The sequence below is a fragment of the Protopterus annectens genome, chromosome 12.part0 (assembly GCF_019279795.1).
Source record: "Protopterus annectens isolate FY-2018-M chromosome 12.part0, PAN1.0, whole genome shotgun sequence".
Taxonomy (NCBI): Eukaryota; Metazoa; Chordata; order Ceratodontiformes; family Protopteridae; genus Protopterus; species Protopterus annectens.
The window spans coordinates 626,377,077-626,397,997 of record NC_056746.1 but is presented as its reverse complement, the minus strand read 5'-3'; the positions used below and the strand labels follow the sequence as shown (position 1 = coordinate 626,397,997).

Genomic DNA, 20,921 nt, shown 5'->3' with positions numbered 1-20,921 from the left:
GCGGACCGGAGTTCCACTGTGGCGACCCCTAACCGGGAAAAGCCGAAAGACACAAAAAATGTAGTAGCTTCCTCATTCTGTTGTATAGCTTATTTATGGCCGGGGTCCACCAGACAGGTCTCCTGCTTTTGGAGGAGTGAGTCTTGGTTTTATTTGGGATAGCACGATCCATGCATTCCTATAGGTGCTCATAGAATGTGTTTGTAAAGGATTCTGTGGTTCGGGCAGTATTTTCCAATGGCCCAGGGGCTTTGAAGGATTCCACCTCGGTTTTGAGAAGTGTGAAGTTTGCTTTTGAGAAATTTTTCACAGTGGTTTCCTTGGCAGGGGGTGGGTATGGGATATGGATGTCCAGTGAGATTAGTTTATGGTCTGATCTTACCAATGAAGCAGCCTATTCCTGAGACTCCTGGGGGGGCCCATCCCTTGAGAGTGTAACTACAGCTTTTCAACTGTGGAGCTTGCACCTGATAACTACTGTGCCTACAAATAACTGTTCAGAAAGGCTTCTGTTAGTGGACAATACCTAAACTAGGAGGTTTTCAGAGCTGCAGGCCTTAATATGCAAGTAAGCTTTGTGTAATTTTCAATAAAAGCAGGAAGCCACTCAAAACCAGTCATTCCTCCAAGTTTAAAGAAACCTGTAAACTCAGCTTCAGTCAGTAAATTCAATTCTCTGTCTTTTACCTTCAGCCAGAAAATAAGGGGAGAAGAGATTATTCACAATGTGACTATATACAAATAATCTAGATATTATGTTAGTTGGACCACTAAAGACTTCTGTCAGCCTGCAAACCATTTTTTCCCCTTCATGGCAACAGACAGGGCAGACTAGTATCCAGACAGTCTTCAAATGACTGAGAAATTCTATTTCCTTCTGTTAAGATATTCATAGGTAGGCCCTTGCTAGGTAACCCTGAGCAGAGTCCACAAGGTTAGTTGCCACCTTGGTGTTCTTCAAGAATGTCTTGCTTCAGAGTGTGTGTGAGATACCAGTTGGACTTTGTGTCACACCTTTTCAGCCATTACAAACTGTTCATTTTTGAAGGCATAGGGCTAGATTTGCTTTGGTATGATATAATCCTATACACAAATCTGCAGTTAAAGACCTTTATTTGTGGTAACCTGACTTTCATTCATTTATGTACTGCAGCATTAATCCTTTTGAGGGCTAGAATGCACTCGTGTAAAATTATTTGTGCAGTCTTAGATCCCAACCACCTATCCTGGTCTTCCTGACTAGGCAGGTTTTTGAAATCCTTTGCTGTCCTAGCAATATGATGTTTATATGCTCTTTGTATTAAGTGTTACAGTGGTTTTAATAGTGCATCGAGTTTTTCTTGCCTTTTTTTTTAAACAAGAAACATCTTTATTACATTGTCACTTATGACATAGGCAGTCATAAATTTATATAAATGAAAACAGACCATACTGACATAATCCCAGCTGCAAGCATTTTACATCACAAACCATATTGACATAATCCTAGTTGCAAACATTATACATCACTTATAACACACCCAGTCATTGTCAGTCAAACATTACATAGCTTATTCAGGTCCTGTCTTCTTTTAAAACTTATTCTTCCCCTATATGTATTGTTCGCATTTTTTCCTATGTAATTTGTTCCTAGCCTTTTTTAAAGATCTGAATTCCAGTTGTTTTATCACTAGTACTATATTCACTACTTCTAATACATTTGGTTTAGACTTTGATTTTCATTTTTTAGTAATTGCTTTTTTGGCAGCCAGCATAATTAGACTCAGCAAGGCCTTACTATGTCTAGGCAATTCCGATTCTGTATCAAACTCAGAAAAATCAAAAACAGTTTTCTCACCAAGCATGTCTAACAGAATAGTCTGCAAGGAATCTTAAGTCTGCCAACTCACTACACTCCCAGAAAAATATGTTCCCAATTACCTCTTTCTTCCTCATCACAGCTCCAAGATTTGCTGTCTGCCTGAGGAAAAACTCTCTGGAGTCTGTTTGTATAAAAATGTCTATGTAAACACTTTCAAGCAAAAATGCTAAATCTTCTAGATTGTATTGCATATTTGGGAGATGTGTATATATCCCCCATTGTTTCTTTGTGAATTGCTGAACCAGTCTCTTCCTAATCTTTTCTAACCTCCTTTGATTGAGCCATATAGTTAATTTATAATTATATGGACACTGCTATTACAAAGAAGCATGGGTCACTGTTTTCTAAGGGGTTTAATTACATACCAAATAATAAAATTAATTATATTGATAGAATTGTGGAATTAAAGTTATTTGTTAGAAAACTTTACCTAAAATTGACAGTTGGTGACAACATTTCTTCAAGTGACTCCAAGTTGTTACACAGACTTGGTACCTTTTACCCTCTGTGAAGCTGATTTAAGGGCTGTTTACAGTGTAAAAGCACAAGGGATGCATTATAATGCAAACAGAGATGACTATGGTTTCATAGGTGTGTACTAGGCTAATGGCCCTGGAGCCTTTACATGACTAGCCCATAGGGTTACCTTGGCATCGTGCCATCCGACCGTAGTTCCCAGTGCCTCTGTCGAGTAAAGCCACTGGAATGATCCTCGGGGTGAATTTTCTATTTCCCATCCACTCATCAGGATTTCTCTTAAAGAGGGCCAGTGAGGTGCTCTGCTTGACATGCATGGGAAGTCTATTCAATAGCATGGACAGTCTCTGGGTTATGAACCTGTCTCTCCAGCATGTTCTGTTGATTGTGGTAATGGGGTTGAGGTCTATGGAGCGTGTGGTGCGGAGGGATTGGGATTTCTTTAGATGTAGAATTTCTAACAGAGCTGGGTCAGACATGGCTTTGTAAGTCAAGCAGAGATCGCCTCTAAGTAGGCGATATGAGACGGAGAATAGTTGGAATTTTTTGAATCTGTCCATATAGGACAAATGTTTAAGGCATAGGATCCTCTTTGTGAGTTACTTTTGCAGCCTCTCCAGTTGTTGCAGGTGTTTGAGGTACATGCCAACTGGGGCATTTTACTCAATGACTGGCCTGAGGGAAGAGTAGAGGGAGACAATGACCTCTTTCTTCCTGGATGCAAAACCCTTTGTAATGAGATGTGCCACATAGAATGACTTACTTTCTGACCGCAGTGGCAATGTGGTGGTCAAAAGAGAGGTTGCTGTCGATCTGTGGTCCCAGATCTCTTATAATTCCTTCTGTGTTCAGTGGACTACCATCAGTGTGGTAATTCATGGGAACTGGGTTTTTCCCAAAGGGGATGATGACACATTTTATGGCACTGAGCTTAAGGCCATGGTTCTGGCACCAGTCGTTGGTCTCAGTGAGGCCTTTCTGTAAGATGCCAACATCACTTGGGGAGTTAATAATAGCTCCCAACTTGCAATCGTCTGCGAACTTTGTCAGCCAGAGTCCCTTCGTGTTGGCCTGGACTTCAGAGAAGCGGATACCAAACAGGAGAGGACCCAGGACCGAACCTTGTGGGACTCCACTCGTGACTGGCCAGCAGTCTGACTTGGAGTCAGCTACTTTCACACTGTGGGTTCTACCTGTTCGCCACTTTGCAACCCACCTAGTGATATATGGGTTGATGCCTAGCTTAATGAGTTTTTCTATGATTCCTGAGTGGGGAATGGTATCAAAGGCCTTGACCAGATCAAGGTAGGCTGTATGAACCACCTTGCATTCATCCACAGCTCTGGTGACTGACTCAAAGAAGTTGACCAAGTTGAGCAGGCATGATCTACCCTTCACAAATCCAAACTGTGTGGGAGCCAGAGTTTGGAGATTCCCTATATCCTTGTTTATTAGGTCCATGATGATGCGTTCCATAGCTTTGCATATCAGACTAGTCAGGCTAATGGGGCAATAGTTCCCAAGGTCTGTAGTCACTCCTTTGTGCAGAGGGATGATTGTAGCAGTACACCATTTGATAGGGACAAAGCCTGAGGTAAGGCTGTGATTGAACAGGGCACACAGGTGAGGTGCCAGTTCACTCTTTAGTTCATGTAGAACACAGCCAGGGATATTGTCAGGTCCCATAGAAGCTGTATTCTTGACCTTGGATAGTGCTGTTTTAACCTGTGCAGCAGTAATACTGGGTGCCTGGCAATCTACTGGTATTGTGACTGGTCCTTTGGGGAGGGGTAAAGTTGGCACTGAATCTGTCGGCCAGTATATTGGCAATATCTGTTGGCTCGGTATAGGAGGTACCATTGCGCAGTAGCTCAGAGCAAATCTGGAGTATTGCCATGGAGATTCTTTACATAACTATAGAAGGCCTTGTGGTTTTATTTACTATCTGCTGCAATTCTGTTTTCAAAGCTAGCTTTAGAGGATTTGATGAGGGACCTCAACTTTTTGTTGAGGCTGATAAGGGAGTTTTTCCAGTCTTGGGACTTCACCTTATTCTGCATCAAGTTTCCTCCTCCTGTTGTAGAGTTTATTTATGGCAGGGGACCACCAGATTGGCTTCCGTTTTTTGGAGGAGAGCTTCTTGGTTCTGTTGGGTATGGCAAGATCCATGCATTTGTGTATGTGTTCATACAGTGCATTGGCGTATGATTCAGCAGTCATGCGACTACTCTCCATTTGTATGGGTGCTGTGAAGTTAGCAACCTCTATTTTTAGGAGCCCAGAGTTAGCTGTGAAGTTTTTCATTGTGGTTACCTTTGCGGAGTGGGGGGTGGGAGGGATGTGGATTTCTAAAGTGATTAGTTTGTGGTCGGATCTAACCAGGGAGGAGTTGACTATTAGTGTAGAGCAACGGTCGTCCATGTTAGTAATGACCAGGTCATGGATGTTACTACCTTTAGTGGAGGTAAGAACAAGCTGGTCCAGGGCAATGGAATTAATGAATTCCAGGAAATGTTGGGCAAGTGTATTGGTACATGAGTAGTTTTCCCAGTTAATGGAGGAGTAGTTGACGTCACCCAATATGAGAGTGTTAGGTTGAACCCTAATATTCTCCAGGGCACTTAGGAACGTGGACTGTGAGTCTTGGGACATGGTTGGGGACCTATAGCAGGCTATGACCTGAATCTCTGTTTTACCCAATGTTAGCTGCACCTAAAGTGTCTCAGATGCATTATGTTGGGCTACCAGTCTGGAGGTGTGCACATCTTTTATGAATATGGAAACACCACCGCCTTTGGAGCTTCGGTCCAAGTTCTGGGGTTGAAAGGTATGGAATGAGTTATAGCCTGGTAGTGCAGGGGTGCTTTCTGCTGCCTTGAACAAGGTCTCTGTTATGGCATAAATGTTGATGTTCTCCGTTTTTAGGAGTGCTTTGAGCGAGTGCATTTTGAGATTTAGACTTCTAACGTTGAGCAGCATGACCCTCAGATTGCATTTGTTTGTAGCTGTTACAGTGGTAATTTGGTCTTTGGAGCACCATGTAAAAAAGGCACTGTAGGGGTGACAAGACCCTTGGCCAATATCTGGAAGTCCAGGGGTGACAGATGCAGGCCATCTCTGGCAAAACATCAAGGTCTGTCAATCATGTCATCCCAGGCAGGCAGATACTGGATCCCCTTAGAATGACACCAGAAACTTAGCCAATTGTTGAAATCAATCATTTTCTTCTTGTACTGTTGTATAATTCTAAGTGATGGTAGGATGCTGCTCAGGGCTAGGGTCATAAATGCCTGGGCTACATAATCCAAGAACTCCTCCATGTCTCTTTTCATGTAGTCTAGGGAGGTACATCTTGTGTCATTTAGACCCACATGTACAATGACAGAGTCATATTTGTACCTGTTGTTGAGAGACCTGAGTGCGTGCGTTATGTGGCGGATCCTGGCAACTGACAGGCAGCTGACTGTTACTTTCTCCTTATTCAACCTAGTGAGTGGAACATCAGCGTGCCTCATATAGAGTCATTTATGACTAGTCTGTTGGGCATACTATTTTGTCTTAGGGGCTTTGGTTGAGTGGCACACTGTTTAGGAGAGTTGTGTGTCTCGTGGTTAGTGTTGTGGTGGTCGAGTGTATTTCTGCCATGGAGGTCTCCACTGTTTGGGTAGATTTTTATTGACAGCCTCCGCGAAGGTCGGTGTGTGGTTTGTGTTTTTATGTGAAAGCAGTACTGGTGTGTGTTCTGGAGGACTATATGTTCCATGTTGTATGGTTCAAGTGTTGACCTTCTCCTCTTCACCAGCTATTCTGGTCTTGGCTGGAGAGAGCGTGGCTTCCAGTTTGGATATATAAGTGCATCTCTCGCAAGTGTCAGTTTTGGGAGGTAAGAGGAGAGGGTTGTCAGTGTACAAGAGGCAGTTGCTACTTTGCCTTAGGATGCCCAAGTTCACCAGGTTAATAGGAGAAAGCACAGGGAATTGACATTTAGACATGCATGGAGGGGTGGGCATTAATTATAAGTACTGGAGCTGTTTCCTTGTAGAACGTTTAGTGCTGGTAGCACTTTTGTGTGCTACAGTAATTGTTAAAAGAAGTCTGGTAAAGTGCTAGACTAATAAGCTAGTAGAAGTGCAGGAGAGGAGAGAACTAGCAGATCTAAGGGAAAAAATGAAGAGCAGACTTTGGCACCACTCAGAAGCTTACAAACAGTCCTGGATACAGCAAATCTGTATCTGGACTAGACTAGTTACAGGAAAGGTGGGAAATGAGCGCTAATGCGGGCTTTTAAACCAGAAAGTTGAAAGAGATGAAAAAACTGCCGAAACAACCAATAAACTACAATTTTTGGGCCAGAAACCACTCCTCTTGTGTGGTAGATAGGCTATCTAGTGCTTACCACTTCCACTTATAAGCTAGAATGCTTCCCTGCAACACAGAAAGGCTTGGGGAGCTCAGAAGCTCCTGAATACAGCAAATCTGTATCTGGACTAGACTAGTTACAGGAAAGGCAGGAAACAAGCTTAGAATTTTTTTTTAACAGAAAAGCAGCTAAAACAGCACTAAAAACAAATCAAGTGCAGTGCAAGCTAGCACACTTGAGTGTGTAGCAATATTAAGGCAAATACAGTTTAACTAACTAAATGCAATTTATTCAAAATGTATTCTAAACTGAATTCAATCATTGTTTTACTCAACTCTGAACAGTTAAAATGTGCCAAAAAAATACTTATCAGCTGTCAGAACACAAAGTTTTTTTTTTTTTTTTTTTTTTTTTAGTAAAGTGGAAAGGGAGAAAGGATGAGCAGAAGGTAATTCAAGGTTAAGAAACTAAGTGGGTTGGTCTTCTCAAATCTTCTCATGTATTAGGTAGCACATCCTCCAGGCTTTTTACACTTGTTTTGTAGACAATGTGTTTATTTTATTGCCAGACAGTCATGAAACCTAGCTGGTCTTTGTCCGATACCTGGAAGGTACTTCTAGTTTTTTACGATTTACAGTGAATTCCTCTTACAAGGAGATTGATTTCTTGGACATAAAGATAGAGCAAAGTGAGCGTAGAGTGTTCAACACCAAAGTGTTTAGAAAAGCCTGTTGGAAAAATGGACTCTTAGTTAAAGATAGTATGCATCCATGCTTTGTTTATTCATAACATAGTCAAAGGACAGTCTTTACGACTGTCGAGGTTATGTACTGAGAAGGATGTCCTACAGGAAGAATTAGTGACTTTTACTAATAGGCTGCTAACCAGGGGTATATAAACCTATGGAGTTAAAAGGGGTAATGAGTGATGATGTGGTCTCCAGGGGCACCAAGAGTGTCCCTTGGTTCTCCACTCAAGCTATGTCAGATAGGCATATGTACAATAAACAGAGTAAATGGCATAATAATAGTGTAAGAAGTAAAGTGCCCCTACAGTTAACCTATAACAGTGATATCAGATGGGTGCAAGACATCATTAGAGAGAATTGGAGAATTTTACAAACAGATGATTCTCTGAATGAACTAGTGGGGGGTAGCCCACATTTTATATATAAGAGGAATAAACATTTGAAGCAGGTGCTTTGTGATAAACCCCATAGGGATGAGAGACAAAAGGGTAATGTTGGAACGTTTCCATGTCAAAGATGTAAAGCCTGCAAATATATTAATAGATCTTGTACATTTGTTCACCCCACTACACAGAGGGAATATACTCCGAGAGTTCAGGCTACTTGCCTATCCCAGAATGTAGTATATCTAGCTACTTGTGTAGATTGTTCTTCCTTCTATGTTGGGAAGACAAATTGTAGATTTAAGGACAGAATGTTGAGGCACTTATCAGCCATTAGGCTTAAGGATAAACGTAACGCACTTTCCCAACATATAAAAAGATGTCCAGGACATCATTTTCTGTTTTTGGCATTGCAACAGGTAATTTGGGAGGGAGAAAGGGCGACATTACTAGTAATACTGAGTATTGTGAGACTAGGTGGATAATTGAATTAGGGGCGAATAGGTTTCCAGGGCTTAACGGCATGGTACCTTTAAAGCCTGTTTTAAGTAGGCGTAGGCCTTTCATGCCAAAATTTTAGTACTTTTGTATTTAATTGTTTGATTGAATGATTTCTTTTATTATTTGCATACGTTTTTATATTTAAACTCAGTTTTATGTTGTGTGGTTTGTGTCTGAGGAAGGGTTTGTACCTGAAAGCGCTAACACTCAATAAATCGCATTTGTTTTTAGCCTGGTGGACTGTGATTTTATATTATTTTCTTCTATTTTAGATTCTACTAAAATCTCTAGCAGTGCTGGTCTTTTATTTAGGACCCCCTATTTCTTTTTCATTGCCTATACTCTGATATCAATCCTTGATAGGGAAGGCGATCTGTAACCTGCAGTCCAACTAAATTCTTGACGTTTTTTCACTCTATTGTCTTTTCATCTCTAGTTATTTGCTCCCATTACCTTCGCTCCTTTGCCAGTTTGCTCCAGTAAAGTCCAACCCCTCTTGCCTGTATCCCTAATTGCAGTCATCCCTATTGGCAGAATCTCCTTTCTCCATTCCCGTGTTGGCTAAGTTTTTAGAATATTTTCTGCTACTTTCTGAATATAATATTCTGTATGGTTATTGTTTTTCTCCTTAAAGATCTGCATCCAAAATCCCAGTATCTTCTTGTTTCATGAGCTTTCCCCTGTTTCATCATCATTCCTTTTCACTTTGAATTATAGGTTTCTGCTTGTGCTATATATAGGAGCCTTAACTGTGTAGTTCTGAAATACCCCTTGAAATCAGGTAATCCCAACCTGCCTTGTTCTCTTGGAATAATCATCCCACTTGACTCTTGCCATCTTCCTGTCCCAGATAAAACCCTGAACCTAAAATTAACTTTATTAATTGCTATTCACATCTTCTCCTCTGGTTGATAAAAATATGCCTGACCCGTGTGTAAGACTAAGGGGACTTAAAACATTTTAACTTGTATCTTAATATCCATATCAATATAACAGAGCTTCCAATTTCTCAGTTTTTGTATTTTTTTTTAATATCTTCCCCCATATCCTATAGCTGCAACACTGGAATAATAATTAATCCATACTCCTAATTATTTCATTTTATCATGTCTGCATAAATGTGAGTATTGCTGAACCAGTTCATGTGTGGGTGCATAATTTGCCACTGTTGCCTTTGTTTTAGCTTCATTAATTTTGTATCCTGAAAAGATATGAAACTGTCTCAAAATATTCCACAACACTGTAATGTCCTTTTCTGGTTTTGTCATGTATAAAATAATATCAGCTGCAAATAGAGCCAGCTTTTCTTCACTACTATGCCAGTTATATCCTTCAATTTCTGAGTCCCTTATTTTCTTTGCCAGTGGTTCTAAATGTAATGCAAATAAAAGGGAAAGAGGACACTCCTGACTTGTTCCTCTGGTGAAGCAGAAATTATCATAGAGAACCCCACCCACTTTAATTTTCACCTCCGACCCCTCATATATCCTTCTGTTCAACCTGATACTTTTATCAGGGCATGCAAATGATTCCATTGTCATGCTCATAAAGTCACAGCTTTCTCTGTCAGATCTTTTCAATATATCAAGACCCACCAACAGCAGTGGTATTTTCTTACATTCTGCTTCCCTCTGGATCACTGGTGTTCTGTTAATTTTTGTCAAATGTTTGCTTCCCTTCCACAAAACCACAGTGATCCATATTTATCAATTTTGTCATCAGTTTTGCTATTTTTTTAGCCATTATAGACACAAACACTTTATAGTCATGGTTTAGTATTGAAATGGGCCTGTATGATGCTAGATCTTCTTCTTCTTGTGGCTTTTTCCAATTAGGGGTCACCTCAGTGGATCACCTGTCCGCTCATGATTGACAGTGGAGTTTTATAGTGTCGAGTTGCCAGCCTGGCCCCCAACCTTCCACAGAAGGCACACACATGCACGCACTCATACCTAGGGCCAATTTAGACTGTCCAATCCACCTACATCATGTCTTTGGGATGTGGGAGGAAACCAGAGCCCCCAGAGGAAACTCATGCGACCACAAGGAGGACATGCAGACTCCACACAGAAGGCACCCAAGCCAAGGATCGAACCAGAGAACCTCTTGCTGTGAGGCATGTATGATGCTGGATCTGATGGTTCTTTACTCTGTTTAGCTATTACACCTACCTCCACTTTCTTCCAGGTCGTTGGTTCTTCTTCTCCTCTTAAAATGCAATACTGTTAAAACCTTCCAGACCATTATCAATTTTTCCCCTCCTAGCTTCCAAACTTCCACAGGAATGCCATCTATTCCTGAGGACTTTCCTGTAGATTGCGTATACATCATCATTTTTACCTCCTCTCCTGGTATCATGGTAGTAATTAGGTTCATAGGTAGGTACTAGGCTATCTACCCAAAGGCATTTATAAGCCTAGCCGGAATGTGTTGGCTTTTGCCGCCCCCTTAGATTAGTTCCCTGTGCCTCTGTCCAGCACAGCCACTGAAGTGATCCCCGGGGTAAACTTTCTATTTCCCATCCACTCATCAAGTTTTCTCTTGAAGAGTGTTAGTGAGGAGCTCTGCCTAATGTAGACTGGAATCTTGTTCCAGAGCATGGGAAGTCTCTGGGACAGGAATCTAACCCTCCAGCACGTCCTGTTTATTGTTGTGGTGAGGTTTAGATCCCTAAAGCGTGTGGCTCGAGGGGATATGGTTTTCTTTAGGTGGAGCATGTCCATCAATTGTGAGTTGGACATGGCCTTGTATGTCAGGCAGAGATCACCTCTGAGTAGGCGGTATGCAACTGAGTACGGCTGGAGTTTCTTCAGACAAGTTGTATAGGGCATCTGTTTGAGGCCAGTGATCCTCTTGGTGAGGTACTTCTGTGGTCTTTCCAGCTGTTGCAGGTGTCTTGTAAGGTACATCCCAAATGGGGCATTGTACTCTATGATGAGTCTTATGAGTGATGCGTAGAGGGGCACAATGACTTTGTTTGATCTGGATGCAAATCCTTTTGTGATTAGGTGGGACACATAGAAGGATTTTCTAACCACTTTGGCAATGTGATTATCAAAGGAGGGATTACTATCTACTTGGGTCCCCAGATCCCTTATTACGTCTTCCGTATTTAGAGGGCTACCACCCATGTAGTAGTTTGTGGGTACTTTGTTTTTTCCAAAGGGGATGACTATCCACTTTTTGGCATTTAGCTTGAGGCCATGGTTTTGACACCAGACATCTGTCTCACTGAGACCCTTTTGGAGGATGTCTGTGTCAGCAGGAGAGTCAATTATAGCCCCTAGTTTGCAGTCGTCTGCAAACTTGGTCAGCCATAGTCCTCTTCTGCTTGCCTGTACCTCTGAGAAGTATATGCCGAACAGGAGGGGTCCTAGGACTGAGCCCTGGGGAATGCCACTGGTAACCAGTTTAGAGTCAGACCTAGCTCCCGCAACTCTTACCATGTGGGTTCTGTCCATGATCCAGTTGACAAACCCATCTCGTGATGTAGGGGTTTATGTTCAGGCTGGTGAGCTTGTCTATAATACCAGAATGGGGAATGGTGTCAAAGGCCTTTGCGTGGTCTAGGTAGGCTGTGTGGACCATCTTTCCCTCATCTATAGCCTTGGTAACTGTCTCAAAGAAGTCCACTAGGTTTTAGGTTTTAGGTTTTAGGTTTAGGAGGCATGATCTACCCTTAACAAAGCTGAACTGGGTAGGGTCCAGTGCTTGGAGGTTCCCAATGTCTCTGTTAATGAGATCCATGATGATGCGCTCTATAGCCTTGCAGACCAAGCTTGTCAGCCTTATGGGGCAATAGTTCCCGGGGTCTGTTATGGCTCCGCCTTTGTGGAGCGGAATAACTGTTGCTGTGCGCCACTCTATGGGCACGTAGCATGTGGAGAGACTGAGTTTGAACAGTGTGTTTAGGTGAGGGGTTAGTTCATCTTTGAGCTCATGTAGGATGCAGGCTGGGACACAATCCGGTCCTATTGATGCTGTGTTTTTGGCTTTGTAGAGGGCTGTTTTAACCTGAGTGTCTGTAATTTCACGGGCACTACATTCTTCTGGTATGGTTATGGGCCCTTTTGGGAGTGAGAGGGGGGTGAAGTTTGCACTGAGCCTGTCTGTCAGGATGTTAAGTCTCATTTACCTCTAACCTTGGCATATTTAATGTTTCCGTATGTATTTCCATTTGTACCTTTTCTTGATTTCCATATTTCTCTGCTTTAAAAAGACTTTAATAGAATTGTTGAAGTATTTGTAATACCTCTACAGGATCTCCTGTTACCCCTTTGTTACAGGCTCCCTAAGCTTGGTAACAGCCCGTCATTGTGGTAAAAGTTTTTGTGTTCTAGAGTTGTTATCAAAAACAGTTGCTTAACAGCAATCTTTCTAAACCCATGCATATTATCAAGCTAAACCCTTTTTTCTGTTTAACATTCTGCAGTTACTCCTCTTGTTCTGTGAGACATTCCCCCTATTCTGCAATACTTTAACATTTCTCAGTCCCTCTAAATAATTCTTGTTACTGCTTAACCATATCTCCCTTTCTTTTATTTCCACTTTGTTTTTAAACTCCTCTTTAATTTTATTCCACTCTCTAGCTATATTTTCAGAAGAAAGTTATATCTTCTTTGATAGCTCCTGAGTAAGTTCCACTACCCATTCCTTAAATTCCTCTGCTTTCAACAGATAGGTGGAACATAACAGTGTCTCATATTTATTTCATTGCACTGTGTTTTTATTTTAGCCATTATTTGTGCATGCTCTGGAGTAGTTATTGGGTGCATATCAAGACCTTCAATTAAATGGATGTGTTCCTGTGAAATGTAATTTTTGTCTAGTCTAGCCCAGTTTTTGTATCTTGGGGAATAATATGTAAATTCACTCTGAATTCACTCTGAACTCCTAGTACTGAAAAATCTATCCTCCTTTGTAGTATTTCCCCTTCTGGGCCCCAGACACCTCTTCACTGCTGAAAGTCAAATTCCAGTCCCTATCTATAAGTAATATTCCTTGCTGAAAGCTGATTATTTCTCTCATAATTTTCTTACAGTCCATTATAGCAGTTGTAGGTGGGTTATAAATACATGCCAATGTATGCCAATGTAATCTTCCTCCCTTGCCAGTAGCCCCTTAGTTCTACAAATCTACCATTATTGTCTTTTTTAACCTCTTCTATCTCTAGAGGATCTTCTTCTGTAATTAATGTAAGTACTGCTCTTTTCCTTTTTCCCAGGTATTCCGCTGAATTCACATGTTCATTTCTTTACAAGTTGTTTCCTGTAGCGTAGCTACTTGCACTCTACATTTTTTAGTGTAGTTCACTGCTCTTTCTTTTTTGTATTTATCTTTGAGACAATTGACTTTAAAGACACTACAGAAAGCATCATTGTATTAAAAAGTTGTTATTCCCACCTTTTACATATAACAGTTTTGTTGTTAAGTGTCTAGTTCCAGCTTTTGTGTTACATGCTTGCATTGTTTGGCAGGTTGAACTTTTATACAGTTGCTTCATGTCATATCCATTCGAGCCTATTTCACATCTTATAAAACTTTTTGTTTTACTGAAAGCCCTCAAACAAAAAACAAACACACCCCAATACCTGCAGAAATCTGTTAACTTAATGCTAACATACAAAACTATGTACATATTCAGATATTGAAGTTTTACCCTTCTAATAGGAACAAATATCAAAAACTGACGGCCACATTCAAAGACTTGAGTTAACCTAAAAGAAAGGTTATATATGCTAAGACGCATGGTGCAGCATATGTTTCTACTAAGTACTGTCTGGTTTTGTCTTATCTTTATAGCTCTCCCAGCTGTGAAAACAACTGAATGTTTTCAGAGAACATTATCCCTTAGCCATTTTCTCTAGCCAATTTCTCTTTATCAGATTCAATTTGTCTTTATCAGATTGTCTCCATGGAGGTATTGAGGACCAGATACAGAATTGCTGCTAAGCATACATTTATTTGTTAGAAAAAAAGTCTTATAATAATAATTTTTCATTTACTTGCTTTCTCTCAAAACCTAGTACTAGATGAAGCTAAGGGCCTTATTCCTGTCATTCCCCCATGCAAGAATGAGAAGAAGCATATTCATTATTCTTTTGTCAGGCTCTTTTAAACGGATTTTTGTTTGTACATTGCAGTGCCTACATTTCTTAAAACTGAGCAAGGAGAAAGAGAGAATACAAGAGCACCTGTGTACAATAGTACCCACCATTACACTTTAAAAATAACTGAGAGCATTTTTCTTTATAACATGCAAAGAAAATCATACACTATAAAAATAGTACTAATAAGATAAAAGGAATTTTACTTAGTTAACCATTTCCCTCTTCCCTTCCACTAAGTATTTTCCAGACATTAATGACATGAAGAAGGGTATGTACTTTAGAGTCCTCCACAAGCCCAACAGACTCCAAAAAAATCCAATGTTTCCAGATTTTCTTGTTCTGTTGTTGTGTCTTTCGGCTTTTCCCGGTTAGGGGTCGCCACAGCAGAACTCTGGTCCGCTACTGATTGGTAGTAGATTTTTACGTGCCGTGTTGCCGGCCCTGACACACAACCTTCAATGAAGACGCTCTAGCTGAGAATCGAACAGGACAACGTCTTACTGTGAAGCAACAACGCTACTGCAGCACCACCAATTCTGTCATATTTCACAAATATGATTATTGTTTTGTAATCCCACATTTGTCAATTTCCAAGTTACTGATTTCATTCCTGTTCATCTCCATCTCCCAAATCCTGTCTCTGTTTCATTTCCAGCGTAGTCTTGATTCTTCTAGTCAACTCTTGTGCTCCCTTCCTTCCCCCCAGCATTTATTGTGGATGCATTGGAAAAGGTTTCAGTGGCACAGTCTCTCTGTGTTCATTATTATCAGAAGAACAAGAAGCAGAATATCCTCCTGTTTCACAGGTCACTTTTTGTTGGACAAACTTTATTTCCTCCTTAGCCTGTACTTCCCTCCAGGGAAGAATATTTTGAAGATATCTGGGTGCAGTAGTTTGAATATCACGCCTGCTTCACAACTTCCCCTGAATAGTGAAGGAAATTTATTCTTCTTCTGCCCGGTAAACAATGAGTAATCATTCTCCATAAATATCTGCTCTCTCCCACTGTTAGTACTTCGTCATTTTTTTCCTGCCTTTTGTTGTTTGAATTGATATACTCCATCGGTGTTTCATTTATTTTAACCACGTCTGTATGCAGTTGTCTGATGCTTTCCTCTGGGTTACTGGAAGTCATGTCTGGAACTTGCACGATTTTGGCTGAACAGTCCAGGCAGTGTTTTTTCCTCACCTTTTGCAGCTGATTTTTCTTCAGGTCCTCTGTTTCTTTTTTCCTGGCATCCAGGCAGTACACTTACTAACCAGTTACTGAAATTAACCCAGAAACACAAAAGCCAGCTGGTCCTCTTTGCTGAGTTTCTGTTTTCACACTGGAAGAGCTAATATTAAGCTGTTATTCAATGCGCAGCCATATTGGAAGTCCATTTTTTCTTGTCTTGGAGGGATCCTGGTTTGGGTCATAAGTTAGTGAAATACAGGTTCTTCATTAAGTAGCAGCCTTTTAGCCTTCTCCTACTACTAATCAGCATAGGAGGGTCAAGACACAGTTGTTGGTGACCCTCCGCTCAACAAAAGTATTTATGTCTGTTTGCTTGGGTAGTGCTCTGCTCTCAGTGGATCATTTGCAGGCACAGGCACAACCCTGGTGAATAGGATCACAAGAAAAATGAACAAAACATATTTACAGGTACACGTATGCTCTGGAAACTCAAGAGAAGATGGTACAGATTATGTCACTGATCATCTATTTTCTCTGTAAAATCTTATTACAAGATTGACAACCATCTACAGCTCCCATTCATTTATGGTGTAGTACAGCAGTGATCATAAGTACCCTTACAAAACTGTATTATTTCCTTGTCCTGACTTGTGGTTAAATAGTTCTGTGCCTGTTAGATTTTATTATTTTTATTTTTTTTTTTATTTACATTTGTTTACCGGACATTTCTGGCTGGATGCAGGTCCTTTTTCAGCGGATGCCCAGGGAGAAAAGCTCCACATTATGTACATGATAAATAGATATACAAAGTTGCAGCAATAGTAAACAACATTTCAGGTTGTTGGCTTTAATACAATAACAAGATATTGATTATCAGCAGAATATACAGTAAATGTTGCAAGTTAAGATAGTTTCTTGTCATTTATAATATTAGTAACAAAGTTGTCAGACAAGATTTTAAAGTATGTAAAGACAACTAGCTATTTCTGACTGTGGTTAGTAGTGGCAGTAGTATAGTTGGGTTAAGAGTCTAGGTGGGGGGGTAAGGGTGGGGGTGTTAGTCTGGATTAGAACAAGGACAAAGCCAGTGCAAATGTAAGTGGAATTTGAGCACAGTCTTGAAAAGGCTGCTGGAAGGTAAAGTAGTTATAGAGGGTGGAAGGTTGTTCCAAAGTTTAGATATGGTACATGAAAATATGGCTTCTCCTGCTGAGTTTTTGGGTTTGATAACAGTGAGCTGATTTTTGTTGCATGATCTTAGGGGCCTAATGGAGTGATAGGGTTGGAGAAGGGTTTGAAGATAAGGGATGTTAAGGGGGTGGTTAATAAGTTTATGAGAGAGGGTGAGTTGATTAAAGTGAAGGAGTTGTGGGAGTTCTAGCCACAGGGAGATACAATGATGGCTGCGGTAGGAGTTTCCAATGGCAAATTTAGCAATTTTGTTGTAACAAGCATTCAGCTTATGTGGGTCTGTCTGTCTAAGGTTGGTAAGAATGGGGGATGCATAGAGTAGGGTGGAGATTAGCTGGGAATTGGCTATGGAGATTCTAGCCACCTTGGTTAGGAATTGGCAGTTTCGATATAATGCACCAAGTTTCTTGTGAATTTTTTTTTTTTGTGAGAGATTTGTGGGTGTCAAATCTAAGTTTGTTGTCTATTTCCACACCAAGTAATTTTGTGTGTTCTGATGGAGAGATGATGGTATTGTCTTTGGCGAGAATGTTGAAGTGGGGGGTGGTTTGGGTGGCTTTGGAAGGTTGGAACAGGAGAAGTTTTGTCTTACTTGAGTTGAATAGGAGCTGAGCATTGGATAGCCAGCTTTCTACAGAAGAGAATAATTCCTGTGTGATTTTGTTGTAGTTCTGGTGTAGTGGGCAGAAACACAGATGAGTAGAGTCATCTGCGTACTATATAAGAGATGCTTGTGTGGTGGCAGTATGTAGGTTGTTAGTGAAAAGTGAGAATAGCAGAGAGCCAAGGATAGACCCTTGGGGATATTCACATTATTCATAGGTTCATACATTACTTTACTGTGTTCTGGCCCAATGACTTTCTGGGAACACAAACTCCCCAAGTTATGGATTATACCCATCTAGACCTATCCAGTTATCAAGATTATTATTTTTAAATGCGTCTAGACTAGCATGAACTCCTTAATATAGCTGGGAAATTACTACATAGAATGGGTAATAAACGAGTAATATACGAGTAATATACAATTGCTTTTTCTTTATTCTGCCTTAACCAACAGTAAATCTCAACATCTTATGCTTTAAAGTATTATTAGAACTGTTGATATTACGGATTAGTAAAGGTCTTTATGATAACCATTGTTTCTCAAACATAAGATTTTCTTATTTCTTTGTCATGTGTACATCTTTTGAAGATCCCGCTTAGTGCTTTACTGCAGATTATGCAGCTATTTATTTTTGTGTTAATGTCTTCACAGGTTTTTCCTCCCTATATCAACCCCATGTGTGCAGTTCCACGGCAGAGAGTATGTCACTGTTTTCTCTCCCACCTAATGCATATGTTAATGCTGAGGCATGTATCTATGGAGCCCTATGTTACTAACCACTCATTTCCCTAAGGTGCTATTGGTAAAGCAGAGATCTCTTCAGCCCTACTGGAGGGGGGGGAGGACAAAAAGCTTGTTTTCCGTCTTCCACACAAGCTCTGTGGTTGCTGTATGATAGCATGATTGGGGTGAACAAATGTACACGTCTATGATCTGTGGAAGACATTTATCATTAAACAAGATACATTTTTGTTTGATATGTGATTTTCAAGCAAGGTGGTTGTGCTTATGTACATAAGTATTTTGTGGTGTGTAAATTTTAGTTTTAGCTGTTCATTGAATTATATTTCAGTAAAATGTGCATTCAGAATCAAATGGACTTGTGCCATTGGGCTTAATTCTGACATTTTTCATGAGAATAGGATATTGTTTAGTAATCTCATTTTTATTAATTTTATAGCACCTTCTTTTCCATTCCCTGGGTCAGAATTTGGCTTTGTCTGACCCTCCAGAAAATGACAGACTACAAATACTTAATGAAGCCTGGAAAGTCATAACTAAGTTGAAGAATCCACAAGTAGGTAGCTATTTGTATTACCATAAAACAGAGCAAAAATGTGTTAGCAAATTACAAAAAAAAAATGATGCCATTAACAAAGCAGAATGATCACCAGTTATAGCAAATTAATAATGTTATTGATGGCAGTTGATTTCTGGCTCTAGTTTAATGACGAGCCTTTTGGAGCAAACAAAATCCTGCTGAATTTTTTTATTTGCAGTTTAATTTTTGTTTGACTAAATAGTGTTGCAAAGAATAGCAAGAGATGCATGTTTTTTTTATTTGAACAAAGACTTTTCCATGTTTGCCCTGGATTATTTTCTGAATTTTGCAGAAGCTGTGCAGTTTTAAGATGGATTGCTGTGAATGTAACCCTGTGTTTACATATGGAAGAGTATTTACAAATGTATCACTGGATGGTCTTTGTGATAGTCAGCATAGCAAATCCTTATTACTTTATAAACTCAGATGTGGAGAACTCTCAGCAGAGACTGAATTGTGTTAAGGTTTCCTTTTGAACCAAGACAGTTGCTTTCTTTCCTAAGGACATTGACAGTGGATTGCTGTAACAGTTCATTAAAACCTTCAGTTATTTTTCACCATTCACATTTGTAATAGAGCTCACTCTTCTGGTTTATTGTTTTCTAAGATGCATAATCCTTTTTATTATATTTTTATGCAATCCTTTTTCTAAGTGTGGAAGGTGAATAACTGTTGCCGTTCTTCGTGTTTTACTGCTGCAGTCCTGACTTGTGGTATTTCCTGCTGTGAAAGCCCTCAGCTGGCCCAACTACCAGAGAAAACTTTCTGCCTCCCAGGCTGGTGGTCACCCTGACTGAGTCAGTATGCTCAGGTATAAAGGGAGCCTGCCTGCATCACTGTTTCAGTCTTTTCTTGCCATTGGAGCCCGAAGCAGTGTTCAAGTGCATCAGTCGGTCTGCACCAGACAGAAGTCATTCTCAAAAAGATAAGTACCCTGTAGGGGAACTCCTTTCTTTTTCTTTAACTCATGTCAGATAAAGTAAACAATTGTCTCTGCTGTGGTAAGCAAATCCCACACACAGACTTTCACTCACTTTGTATCACCTGCTTAGGCCCAGACCACAATGTCCCTAGTTGCCGTTTTTCTGTTCGTTTTAACACTAGGACTATTAGGAGTATGGCTGGATTTTTAGCAAGATTCCTGAATCAGGATTCTTCTCACTCATGTCTGATGGCATCCACCGGTCTTTCTGAAATTGAGCAATCTAGGCGAAAGAAAGAAAAAGAAACAAAAGCTTAGGTCTTTGGACGACAACAATTCACCATCTGCCTCTCCCTCTAGGCTTGCGATTGTTGAAGAAGGAGAGGTGCTTTTGCTGCCCCTTCAATGTCTGAAATTGTGACGCAGGCCTCTGTTGAGACCCATTCAGAGTCCGACATGTAGTTGGTCCCATCTGCTTCTACGCAAGCCCTTGCATATGGCTCTTCAGTTGGGACCAGGACTGCTCAGCAGGTCTCGGCTTCCAAAGAACGTTTTTCTACCGGTGACACTCCACCAACGCCTTGTTTTACACTGGTGCTTTTCATCCTTCCAAGGAGACAGGTGCCAGTTTGTTGGACGCACCTAGGACCAAGGCCAAAGCCACCCTAAAGATGAGGTACTGTAGCAGGGCCTTCGCCTAGGCCTACTGGCTCCCTTTTACAAGGGTTCCCAACAGGATTTGATTAGATTAGCTGAGGACCTGATTTCTATTGATAGGTCAAGACAGGCCACAGGGGATGTCTCACTAGTTAAAAGGGAAAGGGATGCACCTTTTGAAGCTTTCTCAGAGCCTTTTCAATCAGCTGAAGATTTTGACCTAGAGGAGCCTGGGTCTGCAGCAGGCTCCTGCTATACATTGTATGATGAGTCTTATTCAGAGAAGACTCTTCCCTCTGCCTTCCCTCAAAATATTTCACCTTTGGGGAGACCCTCCATGATATGAAACAACATTTTCAGTGGGAGGCACAGGAATATCCCCAGTCTAAAAAGAGAGTTAGGGAGTTCCTGGATCTACCTGAACACAAACCACGGGCTATTCCCACCATTTTAGAAGTAGTGGAAGATGTTTTCCAGGATTCCTCCTTGAATCTTGATTCCCTTCCTCCTGCCCCACATAAACCAGACAAGTTTATAGGGTACTGGACTCTCTCAAATACCGTTTTAAAAATCCCTCTGCTGACCCTGAGGTGGTCACCCTGGGG

At 40.7% G+C, this 20,921-nt stretch overlaps 1 protein-coding gene across 1 annotated transcript in view; it reads left to right on the top strand.

Moving 5' to 3' along the window:
• Nucleotides 1-20,921, top strand: part of VPS35L (VPS35 endosomal protein sorting factor like) — a gene marked incomplete in the record, with an annotated part of 3,288,436 nt that overhangs the window by 1,316,491 nt on the left and 1,951,024 nt on the right. Inside the window, 1 exon segment of the mRNA XM_044089753.1 lies at nt 18,597-18,713. Coding sequence (XP_043945688.1) covers nt 18,597-18,713 — 117 coding nt within the window.